The 20,589-nt window shown below is 40.5% G+C and overlaps 3 protein-coding genes across 7 annotated transcripts in view; 1 reads left to right on the top strand and 2 right to left on the bottom strand.

Moving 5' to 3' along the window:
- Positions 1-2,473: 2,473 nt before the first annotated feature.
- Positions 2,474-7,506, top strand: LOC122532186 (sialin-like). 3 transcript variants are annotated; one of them, XM_043660737.1, is made up of 10 exons: positions 2,526-2,544; positions 2,600-2,827; positions 4,228-4,433; positions 4,518-4,739; positions 4,826-4,910; positions 5,005-5,171; positions 5,531-5,680; positions 5,805-5,937; positions 6,058-6,311; positions 6,949-7,506. In XM_043660737.1, the coding sequence occupies exons 2-10, from the start codon at positions 2,761-2,763 to the stop codon at positions 7,234-7,236; spliced, it is 1,572 nt and encodes a 523-aa protein (XP_043516672.1). In that variant the 5' UTR covers positions 2,526-2,544; positions 2,600-2,760; the 3' UTR covers positions 7,237-7,506. The 3 variants fall into 3 exon arrangements, with proteins under 3 accessions (XP_043516671.1, XP_043516672.1, XP_043516670.1); XM_043660736.1 differs by having other exon boundaries at positions 2,474-2,827; XM_043660735.1 differs by lacking the exons at positions 2,526-2,544; positions 2,600-2,827 and adding an exon at positions 3,427-3,628.
- A 3,441-nt stretch (positions 7,507-10,947) lies between these two features.
- Positions 10,948-14,524, bottom strand: LOC122532190. 2 transcript variants are annotated; one of them, XM_043660741.1, is made up of 3 exons: positions 14,435-14,524; positions 13,714-13,917; positions 10,948-13,276 (listed from the first exon to the last, which is right to left on the bottom strand). In XM_043660741.1, the coding sequence occupies exons 1-3, from the start codon at positions 14,450-14,452 to the stop codon at positions 11,321-11,323; spliced, it is 2,178 nt and encodes a 725-aa protein (XP_043516676.1). In that variant the 5' UTR covers positions 14,453-14,524; the 3' UTR covers positions 10,948-11,320. The 2 variants fall into 2 exon arrangements, with proteins under 2 accessions (XP_043516676.1, XP_043516677.1); XM_043660742.1 differs by having other exon boundaries at positions 10,948-13,141.
- A 5,720-nt stretch (positions 14,525-20,244) lies between these two features.
- Positions 20,245-20,589, bottom strand: part of LOC122532185 (putative mediator of RNA polymerase II transcription subunit 12) — a 27,288-nt gene continuing 26,943 nt past the window's right edge. For both annotated transcript variants that reach the window (XM_043660732.1, XM_043660733.1), the window contains one exon: positions 20,245-20,589. This exon is cut by the window's right edge. The gene's annotated coding sequence lies outside the window, so the exon portion shown is untranslated.

Genomic DNA, 20,589 nt, shown 5'->3' with positions numbered 1-20,589 from the left:
AAAAAAAAAAAAGAAAAAAAAAAAAAAAAAAAAAAAAAAAAAAAAAAAAAAAGAAAAAAGAAAGAAACGTTCGATAGGAGATGAAGCGTTGGAGAGAAAAATTTCATTACTCCGGAAAAATTTCACGCGTAGTTATCAGAACGAAGAAACGTGATGTGATGCCACTACGATAACAGAGACGAAGGAAACCAGCGTGTGAGGCTGGTCCATCGCTACCTGTTGCAGAGGACGAGGACTATATGTATAGTCGAATCGCAGCAGGACCCCGAGGAGGCTCGCATACTACTTAGAAAGGGGGGAGCTCGAGGAGAAGGAGAGACGTATGCGCCGGCACGCATCGTTTAGGAGTGAAAAGGAGGCTTTTTTTTAGGCCTGGGCTCGAGAGGACCCGGATGCCTGAACCCTTCGGACGACGGTATTGTTCGCGAGCAAACGCGCGGCGCACTCCGGACCACCATAGGGGAATGTCTGCTCGAGGGAGAGACTCGACAGAGCCCCGCGCGACCTAACCTCAAACTCGATGGCACGAACTGGTAGAAAAACAGTGGGCCAACACTCACCTCGATGTTCGTCGTTCCCGCGTCGTTATTCCCCGTACGTTACAGTGTCCTCTTCATTCATCGATGCGCGATCCTTTCGCCGAGATCATCGCACCACGCTCGTGTCAAAACACTCCGGTACACTCGCGTCACCGCGGCGCATAATCCTCACCGTTTGAAAAGCTCGCGGCTAAAAGCACGCAGGAATTTCGCCGTTCCCCTCGGTCGCCAGTCCCCGTCGATCGCACACGCCGTTCAAAGACGCGTAACCGCGCGCGTTTCACGTTCACGTTCGTTCACGTGGCTCGTCGCAAGGCCTCCTCGGCTCAGATAAATTCGGGACGCGATTCGACGATCACCGCTACGCTCCGAAACTAGGAGACGAACGTGACAGAGACACTAACCGATACGCTGCCGTTTGACCTGTCTCTGAACTGACCAATCGCCTTGCAGGTGGTACGCTACGATGTTTCTCGGTGAATGGTGGGAGAGAGGAAACAAGAGGGAAAAAGACCACCTGACGCGCAACCTTTTGGGCCCTGGCAAAAGATCCAGTGGGGGCCTGAAGGGGGTCCTTTGCCTGGCACTCGGCATTTGTTCCGCTGTCGTTTGACTGGTGGTCGGTAAGGAAGTCGCGACGGTGTTTACCCTTCAAGCGTTGAAAAAGTAAATTTCAATTTGGCAGAAACGAAATGTATTTTTAAGAGATGAAAAGTATATTGGATGCTATGTCAAGACTAATAAAAGTTGTAAAGTTGGAATGTGAAAACTATTGTCATTATTTTGATATCGCATGCGACATTATCGACCTAGTATAGAGTGAGCACAGACGGGGTCGTTGTGCTGCAATGTTAATGGTGATTGAAATTGAAATGTAATTATGAAATTATAAATAATCATTGCAGTATGAAATATGGAATTGTATAGAGATTAAATAAATAACAAACAGTTAATTGAGACTGTAATTTTAAGTAGAACTGTGCTTTTAATCCTTTCTAATTTCAACGTATTTTAACCCAATACCTAAAATGTTACCAAACTTGAATTGAAGACTTAAAGGACAATATGATAAGAGAGAGGGCAGGAAAATCGATGTATCCTAATAAGACACGTTCGTCTCGTCACATTTTCAATGATTTTGTCACAGTAAAACGACACAAGAACGCGAATTTAACTGACATTGAACCGACGCGACGATTCGTTGAATTCTCCCGAAAACGACTGGTTATGAACGTTGGCGCTGTCGTCGGAATCGTCCGAAAATGCCCGAACAATCACGATCAGAAGCGCGCGTAAAAACGCGGTCGTACAAACACTTGTATCGTGCACACTTGCATTGTATAATTTTAAACGACATACGAAAGTATTATACAAACCTATTAATGATTTAATTATTACGAATATAACACTAGAAATATTAATTAATGTTTGAAAACTTAAATCATCCAGCAATTTACGAATGTGATCGATGTATATGAACTTTGCTGATATTAGCAAAAATAATTTTTATATTATAACAATCAGCGGCTTGATAATCTTTAGATTATTTTTGAAAGAATCATATAGTTCTATCGAACTTCTTATCGCGAATAATTGTTTACATGAATGAGGTATCTTATTTAACAACATTAAACACGATAGGTTACGAAATCTCTCCTTCTAGGAATGAAAATTATGATAAAATTGCTATATGCAAAATGAAAAATTGTACATATACTGAAATTATTCAGTTTTCACAAATATAGAGCTACTTTTCTCAATTTCATGAATCGTTAAATTGCAACAATTCAGAGTCATTTTTAGATACGTTATCATAAACAAAACAATCAAAAATTTCAGCGTTATGTAATATTTGACTGGATACTGACAAGGCGAACGAAAGCTCGGTGTTTGGAATCAACCTGTTATCACGTATGAAATCCAGGCGTGATACGGTTTGGCAGTACAGTTGAGAAAATATCACGAGGCAGGCCTGAAACGGTGCTTCAAGGCTGCCCTGGCATAGGTACTTATTATATCAAGTCTCGTTAACAGAGATGTTCATTCACTCGTACTCCTAGATGACCAGTGTAGTTCGTGCAACTCGTGACGATCCGATTGACCCCGTATCACCGTGCTGAGAGGTGCCAGTGCTCCACCATAAAATGTGTTTAAGTTCGTACCATTTAAGTTTGTGTAGCGTAATGAAAACTCGAATTGTTGGTCGATACGAGTGATAAATATGGCAGCGCTCGTTCGTCTTAAACGTGGAAGCGTTCAGTTGAGACATGCGGCGCTGGAAATGAAAGGTATGGGAAAATTCTTCTTTCACGCGGATACTCGAACGATGATTCCAAGCTTTGATAAATATCAAGCTATTTTAACAAATTATCGTCTAATTAAACGACGGATGTATTCGTTATCGGGTAAATATGATCTGAAATTTTACTTAGGTTTTTATCACAGAAATACCAAAAATGTTTCATTGCTTGAAAATATCCTTTTCTCATTCGCTGTGAAAGTTATTTTTTTATTTGTGCGAAAAATAAATTGAAAATCCACTTCAGACGTTAAAGTAAAAAATAAAAAGGTTGATAGTAAATACAAACATTTAATCAAACTGTAAGCAAATAATGAAATCAATGTAAACACTGTATCCTTCAATCTACGGATTGATCTTTTGTCGCTTATCATTTGTCCGATTAAAAGCGTATCACAGACGATGGAATAAATACCACGATAGATTATCAATCGGAATGGTCTATGCTACCTGTCATCGTTACATGAAAACAAACATGTACTCGTCGTGTAACGAGTATATATAGATAGAAGATGAATAAAAATTTCCTTATCGCCAAATTGTTATTTTAATTATGCTACGTTCGAAGAAAATCAAAGTCGAGGTTACACTGCACCGAGGGGATAGGGAAAAGATAATAGGCGGTAGAATCCAACTATAACAATAGACAAGAATGATAAGAGTATATATGCGCTCGTTGATTTACATCTTCTCGAGTTTTGTGAAATGGAAGACTTCGTCAAAAGAGGTAGCGTGCAGTTGGTGAAACAGAGCAGTGTTCAAATAAAACAAGCCGCGAAAGAAGTTCGAGGTTCGTTTACACACACGACACGACACAATAGATTTAAAATGTCGATTATTAGACAAACACACTATGTATATATTAATATTTACAATATTATGTCTCATCTTTTTATGCATCGGGAATAGAACAAACTTGATCAGTATTAGTAAATTCATATCCATATGTCGTGATATACATAAATAATTAAAAAGATATTTCCCTAACTCTTGAGAATTGAAGGTAGAGATTGCAAAAACGACTGTTTAATCAACTTATCAATGTCAAACAGTATTTTATTACAGGCGACGTGTAGTATCGCCGATAATGTATGTACGTATGCTTACAATGCACATAACAATTGCTTGCTCGCTATCGCCTGATAACAAAGAGGCCAAATGAATTTAAAGCTACAAATTAAACACGATCTGTACTCGATGTAGCAGAAATAAATGTCTCTGATCTTTTTGCAAGTCAAATTTTTACGTCTTTAACATCTGTCTCCGATTATTGTTACTTAATAATTCTGTTATTAATTAGCGGCTGTACGAGCGCGACACGTCGTTGCAAGTCAAATTTTTAACATCTGTCTACGAATATTGTTACTTAATAATTCTGTTATTAATTAGCGGCTGTACGAGCGCGACACGTCGTTGCTGCGCTCGTCGCAGTGGGATTTGCACTTTGCGGTGCAGTGGAAGTGAGCTCTTCGGTCGCATTGCTTGCCAATCAAAAGGACAATCATGCCATCATCGACACGTCGTGGCACTGCGAAATGCTGGTCAACGTCAGTAGTCGTAATCGTACCGAAGACTTTGAAGTTATACTGATGGAGGTAAAACTCATCCGTTCCATCGTTTTCATCAGTCAACATTCACTCTTCGTATCGTTTAATAACAACGAGTCGTAATGTTTTTAGTTGCCACCGGAAGAGCGTGCAGAATCCATAATGAGAGAGGCGTTTCTATGGGGCCAAGTGGCCGGGCCGATTTTAGGAGGATGTCTAGTATGGGGAAGATCGGGTCCATCCGTGGTGTTTTCGCGAGCGGTTCTCAGTGCTTGTTTGGCATCTTTGTTGGTACCAGCTGCATGGAGAGGTCCGTCTCACGTAGCGCTTCGCCTCTTTCAGGGATTATGCACGGTAAGTATTCACCGAGATTGTTATTATTATTATTATTAACATTATTATTTCACACGTACGGAAATGATTACGTCGTTTCATTACAGGGCGCGACTATGCCCGCTGCTCACATGCTCGCCATGACCTGGTTTAAGAGCACTCACAGAAGTTGGTACTTCAGTTGTTACGCTGGTAAATTTTGATAGTGTTACTATCGCACGATTTAAGTAGATCAGAGCATCGTAACATTTATACTAAACGATGGCAATTTTGTGATGTTTGAAAGCTGTCAGCGTTGGGTACTGCCTCACGGGATGGCTAGGCACGGCTGTCGTTCGAAGTTTCGGTCGGGATTCGCTCTGCTACGGTCTCGTTTGCATCGCACTCTGTTGGTACTTCGCTTTCGGCCGATTTGTCAAAGACACGCCAAAATCCTACCAGCACGACACAAATGTAAGATCGTTTCTTCTCTTATTTTTCAAAAGATGCGCATCCGGTAATTTTGGCAATCCTTAATTCAGGTCATTATTACGACACGAGTCGTAACAGGGAAAGGCTAATGTTCTATGAATTATGCGACATTCTTACAATGTGTCGCAATACTATTGTTTTTAAAAGATTAATGAGACGTCATGTATAGTTAATTATTTCCGTGCTAAATGTTGAACAAATCACGTCGTTAGTTTTACGAGAACTTGCTAAACAGCTATATTCTTTAGCTTTATTCTTCAGCTTCACTCTGACATTTTTGAACGTACATTGGATCGTGATTAAGTCGAGTAATGAGCTGAGAAATGTAATAAATGAAACAGGCTGCCGTGATTCCATGGGGAAAGTTACTGCGATCGGTTCCTGTTTGGGCGTCTGCTGTAGCAACCATGGGAAACCAATGGGGCGATGCGACGCTTGCTCTTGGTATGACAAAATATCTAAAACTCATTTACGGATTTTCAACGGCTAATGTGAGTATTCGATTTCGCAAGAAGGAAACACGAATGAAATCGTCATCAATTTCCGGGCAAATTGTTCAAGCAGTGGGAATTGAACTTTTGGAAACTTTTAATCGACTTTCACCTTCTGTTCCAGGATTCTGTTTTAACGACGTTACCGCACATTGGCCATTTCATGGCCGCGTTAACGTGTGGTCTCCTCGTGGATCACGTTCGCGAGTCAAAAATAGTTTCGACGACCACGGCTAGAAAGTTGGTCGTGTACACTGGTATGTAATTCCATTAGAGAAAGAAAGCTCTTTTAATTCTATCGAATTACGTTCCTCGATTCATCGAGAGGGAAAATCCATCGATAGAGTAATTCTTTGGCTTTTGCGGTTCGATCGCAGCTCACTTCATCCCCGCTGCGCTACTTTTCGTCGCTGGTTACGCCGGTTGCCAGGCGTTAGGAGCAGCTTGGCTGGGCATTGCTGCTCTACTCGTGTCAGGAACCGCACCAGCCGGTGCTCTAGCGGCTATAGCAGACCTTGCACCTGTCGAATCTCCGGCCTGTGCGGCCGCTGCCTGCGCACTATGCTCGACTCTAGGCGCAGCGGGCCTCTTGGCTGCTAATTACTTTGTCACTCAGGCTCTTCACGGTTCTGTGAGTTCCATTTCTTCTCTTTTCTTTTTTTTTTTTTTTTTTTTCTTACTTTCTACTCTCTGCTTACTAAGTAAAAAATAGTGTGAAAATAAAATATAATCACAGGAGGAAAGCTCTGCTCTGTACAATGAAGAGCACAACCGTACCAATAATAATGAAAAATTGTCGACAATTTAAATAACTGATATAACTTCGTTTGAATTCTCAAGAAAAATGTGCCCTCGTGACGTAAAATCATCTTGAAAAGAAACATACTCACGACTATCAAAATAGAAGCTTCGCTCTTTAATATGTTATTTCTTTTTCTTTTTTCAGTTTTCAAAGATATATCAGTTTAAATGATTCTAGTTGATACGATTGTGCTCTTCGCCGTATATTTTATTTTTCAGTATCCTTTCGTGAGCAAACAGTAAGAGGTACATCGCTAACGCGAAGCATTTCATGCTCGTGAAAACCGCACAAGTTCTTTGCGAACTTTGAATTCTGAACTTCCTCGTCTTCTTTTTGTATGACTTGCCGAGTGTCACTTGCGGAATAGACGTTAATTACAGCGCTGTTGCACATCACTTTCTTTCAGTTTAACGGTATACATATTGCAAATTCGCCGCAATTAATTGGAAAATATCTGCCGTTTCAGATCGCTGGCTCGTGGCGGCTGGTGTTCGGCGTTGCTTCCGTCGTTTTGCTAACGACCGCCGCGGTTTTCTTGGCGCTTGGAAAAGGCGTGCCGCAGCCGTGGATTCCTTCCGTGGCTCGACCGCGAAGTCACGACGCAATTTACGAGCAAGACGCCCTGGAACTCGATTACGAGGACGTCGGCGTGCAAACCGAGCCTTTCAATCCGTTCGAGGAGGACGCCGAAAGCGCGAAAAACGTGCCTAGCTCTGCCTCGGTCGACTCGAAAGTTTCGCAGTCGTCCAGTTAACTCGTTAAACGAATTAATTTTACCTTGTTTTTCGATTCTCCAACGACGGATGCTTCATTCACCGAGGATTTGATATTTATTCAGTATTCTTTAGCATTTGTTCTTCGCTGGTTTTTTTTTTTTTAGGATTCTTGTTGCGTTGAAATTTGTACATAATGTTAAGAAATAAATATATATGTATATGGTAATTTTAAGGTCTGTATATACGTAGAACGTAAACTTTTTAAATTACCCAAAGTTATCGATTAATAAACAATTTGCGAATTTTAATTGTAAATTATTCTACTGTTTAACTTCGTAGTCATTGCTATTCGTCCTTGTATTTTCATTCTTACATCTAAATTGTCGATCCTGCTTGATCCTACGAGCCTCACATATATTAGCAGTAAAATTCCTAGCGAATCGAAAATCCAGAGATTTCGATTTATTCTCGTTAACAACAATACTAGCAAGCTGAATTTTCTGGTAAAAAGAAAAAAAAATGAATTGCTCGATTTTATGAACATTATTCATTAACAATAAAATTTTCAGTAAAAACGTACGGTTTCAGTAAAATTTTAGAAAGACGAATTTGAATTAATACATAAATCTAATAAAACAAAAAAAAAAAAAAAAATGAAAAGTTAAAGAAAAGATTGTTAAATTTGACTTTTCATTTCTGCAAATTCGTTTCCATATTATCGTAATAATAAGTTTCAGTACGCTTGCGTAAGGCGTCAAAAGTAAAATCCTTCGCACATACACACTCTCTCTTTCTCTCTCTCTCTCTCTCTCTCTCTCTCTCTCTCTCTCTCTCTCTCTCGATATTTTACTACACGATTGTTAGCTGAACCCGAGAGAACTTATCAAGATTGTATCTGATCTCTGCGAATTCTCCTTTCTTCCTCTTCGTCTCGTGTTCCTTCGCTGATCGTGCACACGTTTGTGTATCGTACGTACGTACATGCACAAGACAATGAAACATAAACCTCCCCGTTATAACTTTCCATCACCAGCGAAGAGGAAAGTCGATGAAAAGAACGGTCGGTTTAATTAGACGGTTCCCGAGATACAATTTGCTTCTACATGATCCGTGTTAAATCGTACACACGCTACTGGATACTGTTCACAGGATACCGGAAGTCGCAGCTTGCGAAGCGTGAGCGTCCAGTTGGCGAACAGCTCTGTCTCTCTTAACGACAACCTTTCACGGTGTGTGCATCCGGTGCCCGCGGAAAAATCGAAAGATTGCTCGCGATTACGTGAAAAAAAAAAAAAAAAAGGGAAAAAAGAATTCTTTCCTCTATTGCTACTAAACTACATGTTTCCGCTCCAGTTCTTAATAAATATCCCGTTATTGAAATTGTCTGACGATTTTACTTTACCGATATTTGTCGAACGTTCGCGAAAATCGAAAGTCGAGAGCGTTCGAGTGACAAACCTCTTTCTTCGGTACACTTTTTTCTTTCTGAAAGAAAAAAAAAAAAAAAGAAAAAAATGGTACCTTAGCCTGTGGTACCACTTTTAAAAGAGTGTGTCGCTACGATGACAACTACACTCATCAAACACAGAGTATGTACAGCTACTGTGAAATTCAATCATAAGGAAAAGACACTAGTCTTTTTTTAAAAAAATCAATAATTTTATTGTTTATCTAATCAATTTTAGCAAGAAAATATTTAGAGGTGTCAAGTCTGGTCTCAGAATATTCTCATAAATGTCTAAAATTTTCAAATATGTATTATTTTTATTAAAATTTTAATTCAAGTGACAAATTGTAATTACTTCTTTGGAAACTGATGGAATGGTCCCTTCTCGGAGACATTCTCAGCCTCTTAGCTGTACGACGAACGACAAGTATACTCGTCGTTATACAAAAAAAAAAAAAATTGCCATTTCTTTACGACGAGTATTTCGTCATTCATCACAGCTAAGATGTTGAGAGCGTCTGCGAGACAAGGGACCATTCTGTCAGCTTCCAGGCGAGAACGTCCTCCACGCGCCGAAACTTTCTCGGAGCCGCAACGTGTCCCCCATCCGGAGGTTTGGCAAGAAGCAACAGTGTACAGAGAGTGCGTGGAAACTACGTGCAAAAATCCCATGATCTACGCCCCCCGTCTTGTGGCCATCGTGCAGGCAACGCGACCGTCTAACCAACGAATACGGGTTCTCGTATCTGACAGAAAAGTGTCGCAACCGGCGATGCTAATTACCAACAGGTAGGCACGTTATTATTCTTTCCTGGCACGCCGGCTTATGAAATGAATTCTCACACCAATTCTATCTATCCATCCGGCTCGTTTTATTTCGGTATACGCACCGTATGTATATTACACTAGTTTTGTATAACGTTTTATTTACAAATAGGAGGCTAAAGGATGATATTGTCAGAGGGTGATTTCACTATTATCAGATTCGACGTTACGATCGTTTTCGAATCTGATAGTAAAAACCTAGTAAAAGTGAAACTCTACGAATGAAGGCTACAACAGGATTGTTTACCAAAATTCAGAAAGAGCATCGTAGACGATAATTCGGGTGCAACAGATGCAAAGCAAAGTTTAATAAACTTCCAAAGTCTTGCAATTTGTATCTAATAAACATTCACATCGACGCAGTTCAATCTGGAACACTTTCTGCTCGTCTTTGGACGATTTCTACGATTCAACGTGACACGCAGATTCAGGGTGAAATGCAAGATCAACATGATTGCACCGTATCTGCCTGGCCATATATATACACGTTCGTTTAATTGTATTACCGGCGACTAAAAAAAGTAGCGAGACGATTCGACGCGAAGGCAAGAAAAGAAAGAAGAAAGAAAAGAGGAATCGAGCGTTGCGAGATAGTTGAAAGTTGTCGTGCGGAAAATCGTTGGACGAACACATTCACGTGGGACATTTCCCTTCCCCGAGAGCGGATCCGTTTCGCTGACGATGCCGGCCTGTTCCGTGAAAACTGTGTCGCCACGATTGTGTCGAATCGCTTTTCCTTTATTCTCACGCTCTTCTACGCGGAGCTCTTCGTTAAAGGAAACCGCGGTTTTCTCCCAGCCGGTTCCCTCGCAGCTACTGCAATCAAAATCTGTTTGCAACCGCTGTTGCATCGAAATTATCGACTTTTTTACTTGACGAAAGGGAGATTAACGCTAGAACCACCAACGATTGGAGCGTGAAATTTCTATCAGAAACATTGAAGATAAAAAAAAAAAAAAGAAATGGAGAATCTCATCTATAAAACATCAAAATATAGGGGAAAAACTAATTTTATTAATTTTAAATTAAATTTAAGTTCAAACGATGATTTATTTGCTGCGTTTTAAAAATTTGTAAACAGAAACTTTTTTAAAAATATTATGGCGGATTTATTTCAGTAGGAAGTGATTTTTGGCCCACCCTGTACACTTTACTATTCATATATTTTACGGAAGATTGTTTACATCTTTAAAAATATGTTTCTGACTGTTTCACGTCTGTAACAAAAATTACAAACTGATCATTTTCACCACTTTGGTAGCCCTAGCGTTAATCTGGCGAAGAATCGTGCTATCTGTTGCAATGGTACGAGTGTGAAATATAAATTTCCAATGGGAAATACGAACGATACTGAGAATATGAACTGTGAGAACAACTCGAGTACGTAGCAAGTTCTACAGACGTTAATCTGTACTTAATATATAGTTCAAAGTGGTATTGCAAAAAGTATATAAATAAATCAATAAATGACAGCGTGTCGTGACTAAACAGAAAAATAAATAGTACATGTATTTTGAAATTGTCTAAATCTTACAGACGTAAAAAGGTTCTTTGCGCTTCTTACGAAGGTATATTTTCTTGACATTTGGTGCCTTTCCGCGGTAACTATAAATTAGAAATATTCCAATTAGGAGTTATTAATTTCTCAGCCATTTGAATCCATAATCTCGCGTGTTACAATTGAAACGTTCAGCTAAATTCCGTCTTGAACGTCCTTCGATCTCACCTCTGTCGTTGTCGTCGGACGATTTTGGAAATTAATTTGGCAGAAACACTCGGATTTTCGCGCGAAGGAAAGGTAAGAACCGCCCCTGTTTGTTTCAACAAACTCCGACCTTAATCTGACCGTTTTACATTTTCTTCTTCATCGCCTCTTTCTCTTCCTCCTCCTCGTCGGTGATTATCTGCACGCTCCTCACTGGTCCGGTCTTCCTGTACCTCGAAGCTGGCGTCGTGGTGGTCACGACCGGCGTGGACATCATGGGAGGCCGTTCAGCGTTGATCGCCAGCTGCAACATCCTCAGCAGCAAGGCCTCTCTTATAGGAGCGGGCAATATTTCGTCACCGTCGTCGGCTACCTCCTGCGTGTAGAACTTTTGCCTGTAGACTCTCTTCGTGTACCTACCGTCGCTGTAATCTTCGTACTGTTGAGGTTGGTAAACGGGGTTCAAAGCTCTGGCGTAGACGGGCCGCCTCACAGGAACACGATCGCCGTACTGAAGCGGGATTTGTTGATCGTAGCCGATGTCTGGTCGCGGTGAGCCGGGCTGATAGCCCGGCTGATAAGAGGGGTACGGCTGTTGATCGTACAGCGCGTCCTCCAGGTAACTTTTCGGGTAAGAAAGAGCTTGAACGCCGTACTGACTGACGAGCAACCTTCTCAGAAGCAGTTGAAAGTCGCGTCTGCTCAGAGGCGGATTGATCGGATTTGGCGGTTCCGGTGGCAAAGCGATGGTGCTCCCTCGGTAAGGATACTCCGGAGTCGTTTGGTACTCTCTGTCGTCGACCGCGTGGGTGATCGCCGGTGCGACGGGCCTCAAGACAGGCCTGGGCCTCGGTTCCGGTTCCTGGAAGATCACCGGTCGCGGGAACGGTCTCGGCCGCATGTATCCTTGCGCCATGGCGACTCTCGGATCTTCCTCCTGCTCCGGCAGAGGACTCTCCGTCAGGTAGTGAATATTCGCGTCCGTGGTCGTGGAATAGAGGGGCTGTTGATTCGGCAGTGGACGCAGCAACAGTCTGTTGATCGAAACTGGCCTGTAACCGGGATCATCCTCGATGCTCTGCTGAGACGGGACCAGGATTCTCCCGCCTGGCAGTTCGCGCAGAAATTGTTCCGGTTGCTGTCGAACGAATATCGGCTCGGTGCTCTGTCGCAGATACTCGCGATTTTCGACCACTCGCGCGGGCCCTCGAATCAGAACCGGCTGCGGCTGGGTACGCTCCTCCGGAGGCGTCTTCGTCTCCGCTTCGAAAACTCGTCCGTTGTCGTTCGCGTTCTCGAACCTCGACGACGGCGCGAGATTCTCCCGGTTCACGTATACTTTCGGCCTCTCGACTCGATTCGGCGAGACGCGTTGCAGAACCCTCGGCGGCGTGGTCGTGGTGAACAGCGGTCGAGTCGTGGATAAGGAACCGCCGTATACGTCCGAGTGGTCGTCGCTGCTGCCCTCCACGATCGGATTAGGCTTCGTGGTCTCCTCGTGCAACTGCCTTCGCAGATTATTCCCGCTCGCCACTTTCTCGTCGTCCTCCTTCTCGACGAAGTCGTCGGAGATCGGCCGAAGGGTTTGCTCGACCGGTCGCTTGGCGAAAATGATCTTTCTGTACGTGGCGGTCTTGTCCTCCGTGCTCGGCCGATTTATCTGCGAGTCCTCGTCCTCTGTGACCTCCTCCTCTATCACCAACGGCCTCTGTTGGCCATTGATCACGAAACGCGGCCTGTTCTTCCCGGTCCCCTTCAAGTAATGACCGAATATTGTCTTCGGTTGTTCGGTGGTGGTTGTGGTTGTCGTCGTCGAGGTGGTCGTTGTCTTCCTGTTTCGCGGTATCGATTGCACCACCGATGATTTCGCGTACGACTCGGTGGACGAAGGATAGACGATGTTCGGCTTCTTGGTCGTGGTCGTGCGATTCATGCGCGGAATGCTCTGCACGACGGACACGTGCTCCTGCAATGGCGACACGGTGGTTGCTTTAAATCCTGTCCCGTTAGAGGAGGAGTACGACACCCTTTTTATTTCGCCGTCCGCGTCCACGAAACCGAACGTACCCTTGATGTTGCCTAGAACGTCGCGACTCTCGACCTGACAATGATTTCTTGCGTTCAGGAGGCTATCGTTGATTGAAACGTTTTTTTTTTTTTTTTTTCTTTTTTGGAGATACTCCGCAAATATAATAGAAATTGCAAGGAAATTTATCAAGAAAGCAAAGGATCGAGAAAGCTTCGAATCTAAGAATGAAAAACTGTGTACGCATATATTTTCTGTCATGCTTTGATATTTAAAAAAAAAAAAAAAAAGTATCGTACAGAAGCTATAATGAAATGGCGCAGCTTGGCATTGTCAAGTTTTCTACTCTATTTTCTGCGTTACTAATCTTCCAAGAAATCTCCCAAGTTACGTATTACGTATGTACGTACAGTACGATAAATCTTGCGTTTGCACAAGTATCAAGAAAACGCACAACGCCCATTACGTGCCTTTCGCATTGAACGGCGCGCAACACGGCTATTTAATTTTACCTTGAAAGATCCGTCGCCCGCCTCGTATCCGTACGTGTAAGAACCGTCTTCATTCACTTTCCTGATCTGTTTCAAGATCGCTACCTGTTGGTCGTGATGTGTCTCGGATGTCTGTTGATCCGTGACGTTCGAGCAGCCTGCGGTAGCCAGACAAAAAATTGCCATCAACCATGGCGTCATGTTAACGGAGGCAGGTGATGTTTTCTATTGACAGAGAGAGAGAGAGAGACGAGTTAAAGACGATTATCAATAATTAATTAAAACATTTGACGTGCACGCGCGAAATACATAACGACGTCTACTCGACGGGAAGCGCGGATAAAGTGAAATGAAATCGTGAGATCGGAATGTCGAACTAACAAAAGGTAGAAAATCACTAAACAGAACACTTTTCACTACAACTACGCCCGTAAGTGAAACTGAAACGTTTACGGGTATATACGTTAACACTTTTGGCGACGAACTGGCGAAAACTGTACACTGAAAGAAGCGAAACGACGCACTGAGATGTTCACATTTCTCTTCGTCTTCGGAAAAATGAACGCACAATGAATGACAAATACATCCCGGTGTTTCAATTAAATTTTCGTTGCTTTTGCAATTAGTTATTTTGCAATTGCAATTTGCCGGTGACTAATCTAATCGACCGATAGGTCGGATAGATGGTGAACACGTTTGCCACACCAATCGACGAGTCGTGAGCGTTTCGAGGAGTAAGTACCTTGTAACTGGAAACCATGTTACCGCAGATGCGGTGAACGTTCTTAATATCGCGTGGGGTGCCGGCTGCCGTTATATATAGAGTGGCACAGTATGGAACCACCACCCTTTCCACCGTCGAGTGCTCTCTAGCGACACGTTCAACCTTGATGACCCCTAAACGCTCGTTACGAAAAGGTGTAATATTGAATAACACGAGCTAATTGAGCGTTCTTGCCTCCGGAATTGGAAATTGCGTAACTTTCAGCTCGATCTCTCACTCTCTCTTATTAGCTCTCTTTGATTTGGAGATTAAAGGTGTCCCTTCCACTCGTTCTTCTTTTTTTTTAATCGTACAAGAGAAATTATTTTTTTGTTAATTTATGCGAAGAATATTTCGTTCTTTTAATTTCACTGCGTTCTATCGAAATGTTTTTTCGAATAGGACAGAAATAGAAATAGAGCAAATCGAGTAGAAATTTGTAAATTTAATTTTAGATTGACGTTTAAAATTAGAAAGAACGTCGGACTATAAATAAAGCCTTAACGACCTTAAAATCTATTTCTTGACGTAATTCGTAATTACTTTGATACATTTCACTTTTCTTCTTGCGATTAACTTATAGACGGAGTTTATAACTAGTCGCACAGTTTAATTCTATTTTCTTCGTGGCTGCCAAGTTCTCTCTCCCTTTCGTAAAGCTAACGCTCAATATCTCGCGCCAGCAAATCTGACATAATGAATCGCACAAACGTCTGTGCAACAATAGCTTATAAATTTTCAGCCGCAATTACGTCCATCACACATAACTCTATCGTTCATCTTTTAAAGACGCATCGTTCGCAAAACCCCTACCAGCAGTGATTAACAATATTTCAGCCACATCAGCTTTCTGTCTGAAATCATTTTTCAAAATCAGCGATGACAAATCTCTTCTCTAGGAATCTTTTCCCTGAATACAAATATTCGTGTGGTATAAATTTTCGTAGAAAGTAAGAAATCCTCGAAAGAGAGGAAGAAAGATTCGCATGGATCACGATGAAAGTGCGCGTAAAGCGTGGACGAGAAAGGGGGGAAGCGGTTTCGTGGCGGGCGAGGAGACGAAGAAGAGGAAGACAGCGATGACACCGGGAATAAAAGGCGAGGAACTTTTGGAGCCGCGGGGACACCCGAGTGAAAGCCACGTGGGAGTTGGCGGCCAGGCAAGAACAGTAGTAGACTGTAAAATCTGTAACAATAGTTCCCATAGTGTGCAACACTCGTATTGTGGTATTCGAATTCTATTCGAAGACACTCCCACAGGACAATTATTACATCATGCAATTTCCTCCATGTTTCGTACAGAGAAGTCTCTTTCCTTTTCTGATGCGCCACCTTGATACGCCTTGAGTCGCGGACCTATCGGTTGTATATCTGCACCTTACACTCTCGTCGTTGTATTTTCCCCCCGGCTTCGTAGTTCCGAGTCATTGTTACGCGGAATTTTTAAGACAGTCGAGCGTTGCTCAACTTCGTATTCGCCGTATTCTGACACACGCGTGTGTACGCAAATTAACGTGCAATACATTACCTTTAACGATATTAATTGTCCAGCATCCAATTGTCCTCGAGCCGAGGTTTTCACTCTCGCCAATGCCATTTTCACTCGCCGGCACACTCATCTTTGTTTGGCACACTCGTCTAATTGCTCGCGGAGGAAATGACGGTTCAGTTTCACTTTATCTGCAGATATTAAGATCCTTTCTTGCTGTGCCTATGAAATCCTTGATCTCTCTTTCTGACTGTTTCAAAACACGAAGATTCGATTTTTGTCGTTTAAATTTCGCGCGAGCCGCATTCTCTAAAAATTGTGCGAGACGGAAATTGTCAGAAAGTCTATGTGTAAAACTTGTTCCTTAACATAGCATTACAAGTTACAAAAATTCAAGCAATGATAAATGAGTGAACAGGCTTGTCAGAACTTTTTCTTACATTTTTTGTTTTGCTTTTTATCACTTGGAATTTCAGACGACACCAGGGTTAATGCCATCGTGACGTTATGTAAAAATATCGTGCTCATTACGAAACTTCGTTGATTGGGTTAATTACACTACGGACTAAATTCCAGGAGTAGAGGAATCTAAACCGAGATACCTAAGGACGTGCAGTTTGCAACTTTCCGGAAGACGTTAGCTGGTACCGTGCTAATTGTAACGCATCCATAGGCCGTTCATTATCGTATATTCTTGTGTTATTACCTGCAAAACACCTGACACTTTTACTCCGAGAATTAAACAATGGCATTCTGTTTTTAATGTCCCGCAATATTGGAAATATGTACTACGATTCCAATGCAGTTCAAATTCTATGCAGTTGATTTCCAAGATTTTTTATTTTCTACATTTTATTCTACGATTATATAACGTCGTTGATACTCGGTATCAACATATTCTCAGTAATTCTCACCCTAGATGCATATTTTATCATTCGCAATAGAATATCAAGTATGTATATACATATAGGTAATGACTCATTGATGACATGGAATACCTTGACTAGATTACTGTACCAGTAGGCGTAAAAACTAGTGCTACTGTGATCATTCCTACGTGAACTATATTTATCCTGTGAAAACAGGATGAAGTCTTATGCGTAAGTTTATAACATGTATATGAATAAAGTAGTTAGATTTCTTGAAATATATCCCTCGAAGGAAAACTGAGCAACTCTATAAAAAGAATATGTATAACGTGTATCTAATTTTTCAAATAATCTTTCAACAATCCGAATCAAAATTCCGCTGCATGTATATGCAATGAAACTAAATTTTCTTCTTACTTTGATATACTTCATATATTACTGCAGAATACCTTTCTAACTGTGATATACTATAGGTAGTAACTCTTTAAGATTGCCAACGTCACGTCGGATGTATGATCGACGGAAATATTAACGCCAACAACACTTGTAGCTCTGAGTTATGTCAAGCATTTTAAAACCTCTGCCAGACAATCAAGAAGGAAACGAGCGTCGTTTCTAACCGAGTCGTGTTTAAATGGAACGGGAAGTATTACTTGAGACACTATGTGTCTTTACTTTGTTCTACGTCGAGTGACAAAGTTCTGTATCTCTTCACTGTTTGCAATTCATCGTTTTTTTTCTATCTGTTATCGTAGGTGTCGAAAGAACAACGAGTGATTTATTGCGAGTTGATGTGCGTACATAAATATGTTTAATGTGTCGTGGCATTAACAAATGACACATATTAATAATCATTACATTAGGGAGATTACATTTCCATTTTGTTTACATATAACCTGACATGTTTGTCAATTTCCAAAAATTTCAGATCCTAAATTTCGAATTTATTGAATTATATATGCACAAATTTTTATGAATGTCAAATCAATGAAAATAATAATTAATTCTATTAACGCTTTTATTTTTCTTTTTTTTATCTTTTACACGTAAGTAAACAAAATTTTCTATTAAAAGTTACAAATTAATGACCATAATCGTTGATATTTTACAATCGACCATTTCTGGGTTTTCAAATTTTCGCGCCACTACGTTTCAGATGACTCGTCTGCGCGCGCCGCCATCTTCCAACAGTCGCATTTGAATTTTCAACGTACGAATCGCGTCGTGAATGTCGGTGAAATAATTTAGTGTTTTAAGTGATTAAAAGAGGATGCAAGTGTGTAAATGAATTACATTCAGTATAATCAGAAGTAAGTGAATGTTTTGTGTATATAGCACTTTGTCAATTTTACACGGTTTCGATACGTTTCGTCATTCGATCGAGTAGCTCTAAGGTTAGAAAGAGAAAGAAATTTGTATCTTTTACATCATAAGAGATTTACATCACTTTTACACATTTAAACTGTCTTTTTGTTACCAGGTTTGCGAAATTCATCGTACTTTCTTGCAAGTCGTCGTATTCGACGTGTACAGGGAATTATAATGGTAAGTCCAACTTTTATTTTTAAAATCAATGACAAATATTGCATAAATAAATTTCCATTAATCAATTTGTATTGTACAAAGTATAATTTTAATCGTTGAATTATCATCATCACTACCAAAATTGATATTAATAAATATCTGGTTAACTACGTTTGCTTATTATTATATTTATGTCTTTACATCCGTGTGTACCTACATTTTCCGTCTTAAAAAGATTGATATTACTTTGTGGGTGAAAGTAGAAACATAAACGAGGTACAGAACAAACGTGACGTTCAATAAATTTTTGTCACACACTGATCAGGGATTCTATAGCTTTTTTACCATTTTCGTGTCACATTCTGCCGTACCGATTTAGTCAAGTTTCCCACCGCAGCAGCGCTACTAGTAATAGGAAAATTATTTATCTTACTGAACGTGATGACACACAGGTGGCGCTATTATATAATTTTTTTTTAATTTAAGGATTACGAGCCTTTTATTATAATTTGAACTAATCTTTAAAAATATGCAATTGAATTCAATATATATATTTATTTCCTTCGATAATCTGAAAGAAATATTTATCACTTACAGCGTGTCGAGAGTTTGTCTTATAAATTATTGAATCAAATTTCACAGTTGTGTTTCAAAGCATATTTTGAAAAATGGTATTGTAAGCTTATGATATATATATAACTTGGCATGGTTTCATTTAATACTTTAACCAGATCCTTTCGTTTTCAATCGCTTTCACCGAAGTTGTTGCATTCAACTTTTACCGCAGAATTTATTTATAAAGAAATATATGTAGCTCTATACTGAAATCCTGCTTCCCGATCGCTGTTCGATTCCTCTCTGAATTCGACAGTTAGCTCTTTATACTTGAAACTCATAAATTCGTAAAGAACAAATTTTTTGCGTAAACCGTTTGCAAAGAAATAAATTTGTCTTCCGTTGAAATAGAATTTATAGTTTTCTATTATCGACAGATCGTTAAATCGATAACTGTTGCATCAGTCTGTTGCACCTTTAGATTTCGATCGATTCATTCCCATTTCGAGCGTTGTCTTTGATCAAGCGAGAAAGATTGCACGCGTGCTATTTATGAGCAGATCAGTGAAAACGTAGCATTTGAACGACACACATCTCGTGGTGACGCAATAACACATCAGAGAGACGCTGACTTCCTTATTTTTCTAATTTTTTTTTTTACGGAAGCGCCTTCCGCGTGCGCCTAACCACTGTAACACACGAATAGAAAATAGCCTGCTGTCAGTAGCAGGCTCGTTAGTGTTTGCTCGCTTGCGATTGCATGTCTGCGAGTATAATGCTAAACATACGCGAATAACTTCATTCCTTCTCTCTCAATGAGTCGACGCTGTATGACACAAAACAAATAAAGGCATTGCGTTTCATCATCTTTTCTTCGACCGTTCTCAATGAGACTTAATTCTGCAAGAACTCGAGGTTCCTTATTATAAAAAAAAAAAAACTACGGAAGACAAACAATAACTATTATGCAACGATAGCAATCGAGTTGATTGAAAATTTGCAAAAAATTAAAAATTTAAAAATTTTGAAAGCGGGGAAAGTTAGGATACAGCAAAATTGTACGAGCAACGCGCACAATGAAAATCTCGGCTGTCAATTAATTTATACGTGGAAGTTGCAAAGCGTATCGAGCATTGCGCAATCTCATGCACAGGGCGCAAAAAATCGCGGAAGATGTCGCGTATCGAATAGTTTATCATACTCGCGATTTCTTTTGATACTTTTACTTTTAGCGTTCCGTAACGCTTTCATTTAGCGCGCGATACGCGTCGCTGGTGTTCAAAAAAAAAAAAAAAAAAAAAAAAAGAAAGAAAGAAAAAAGAAATGAAAAGACACAATGATTTTCGTTACGATACATTTTTTTTTCTTTCGATCACGTTTACAAATAATACAATAAAAAAAAGAAAAAAAGGAAAACAACTATAAACGTAAGAGAGACGTATTTCCTTACCGACGTAGTAGTACTGAAACGTATAAATCGCTAAGTAGCCGCTAGATATATTAATGCTAACGAGAAATAGTATTTACAAATGTGAATAAACAAGTGCGTGTCGACACTTTTGCAAGGTACCACCGACAAGAAAAAGCTACAAGTAATATCGTCATCGTTAACGTTAATTACGCTAGATCCGCGTTCCTTCTCCTGAAACGCTCCTTCCCTTATATCCTATTCGTAGTCCGCGTTTTACCAAAAAAAA

Source organism: Frieseomelitta varia, unplaced genomic scaffold, assembly GCF_011392965.1.
Source record: "Frieseomelitta varia isolate USP_RPSP 00005682 unplaced genomic scaffold, Fvar_1.2 scaffold_441, whole genome shotgun sequence".
NCBI classification, from domain to species: domain Eukaryota; kingdom Metazoa; phylum Arthropoda; class Insecta; order Hymenoptera; family Apidae; genus Frieseomelitta; species Frieseomelitta varia.
The sequence above is the reverse complement of the archived record's forward strand: the minus strand, read 5'-3'. Positions and strand labels throughout refer to the sequence as shown.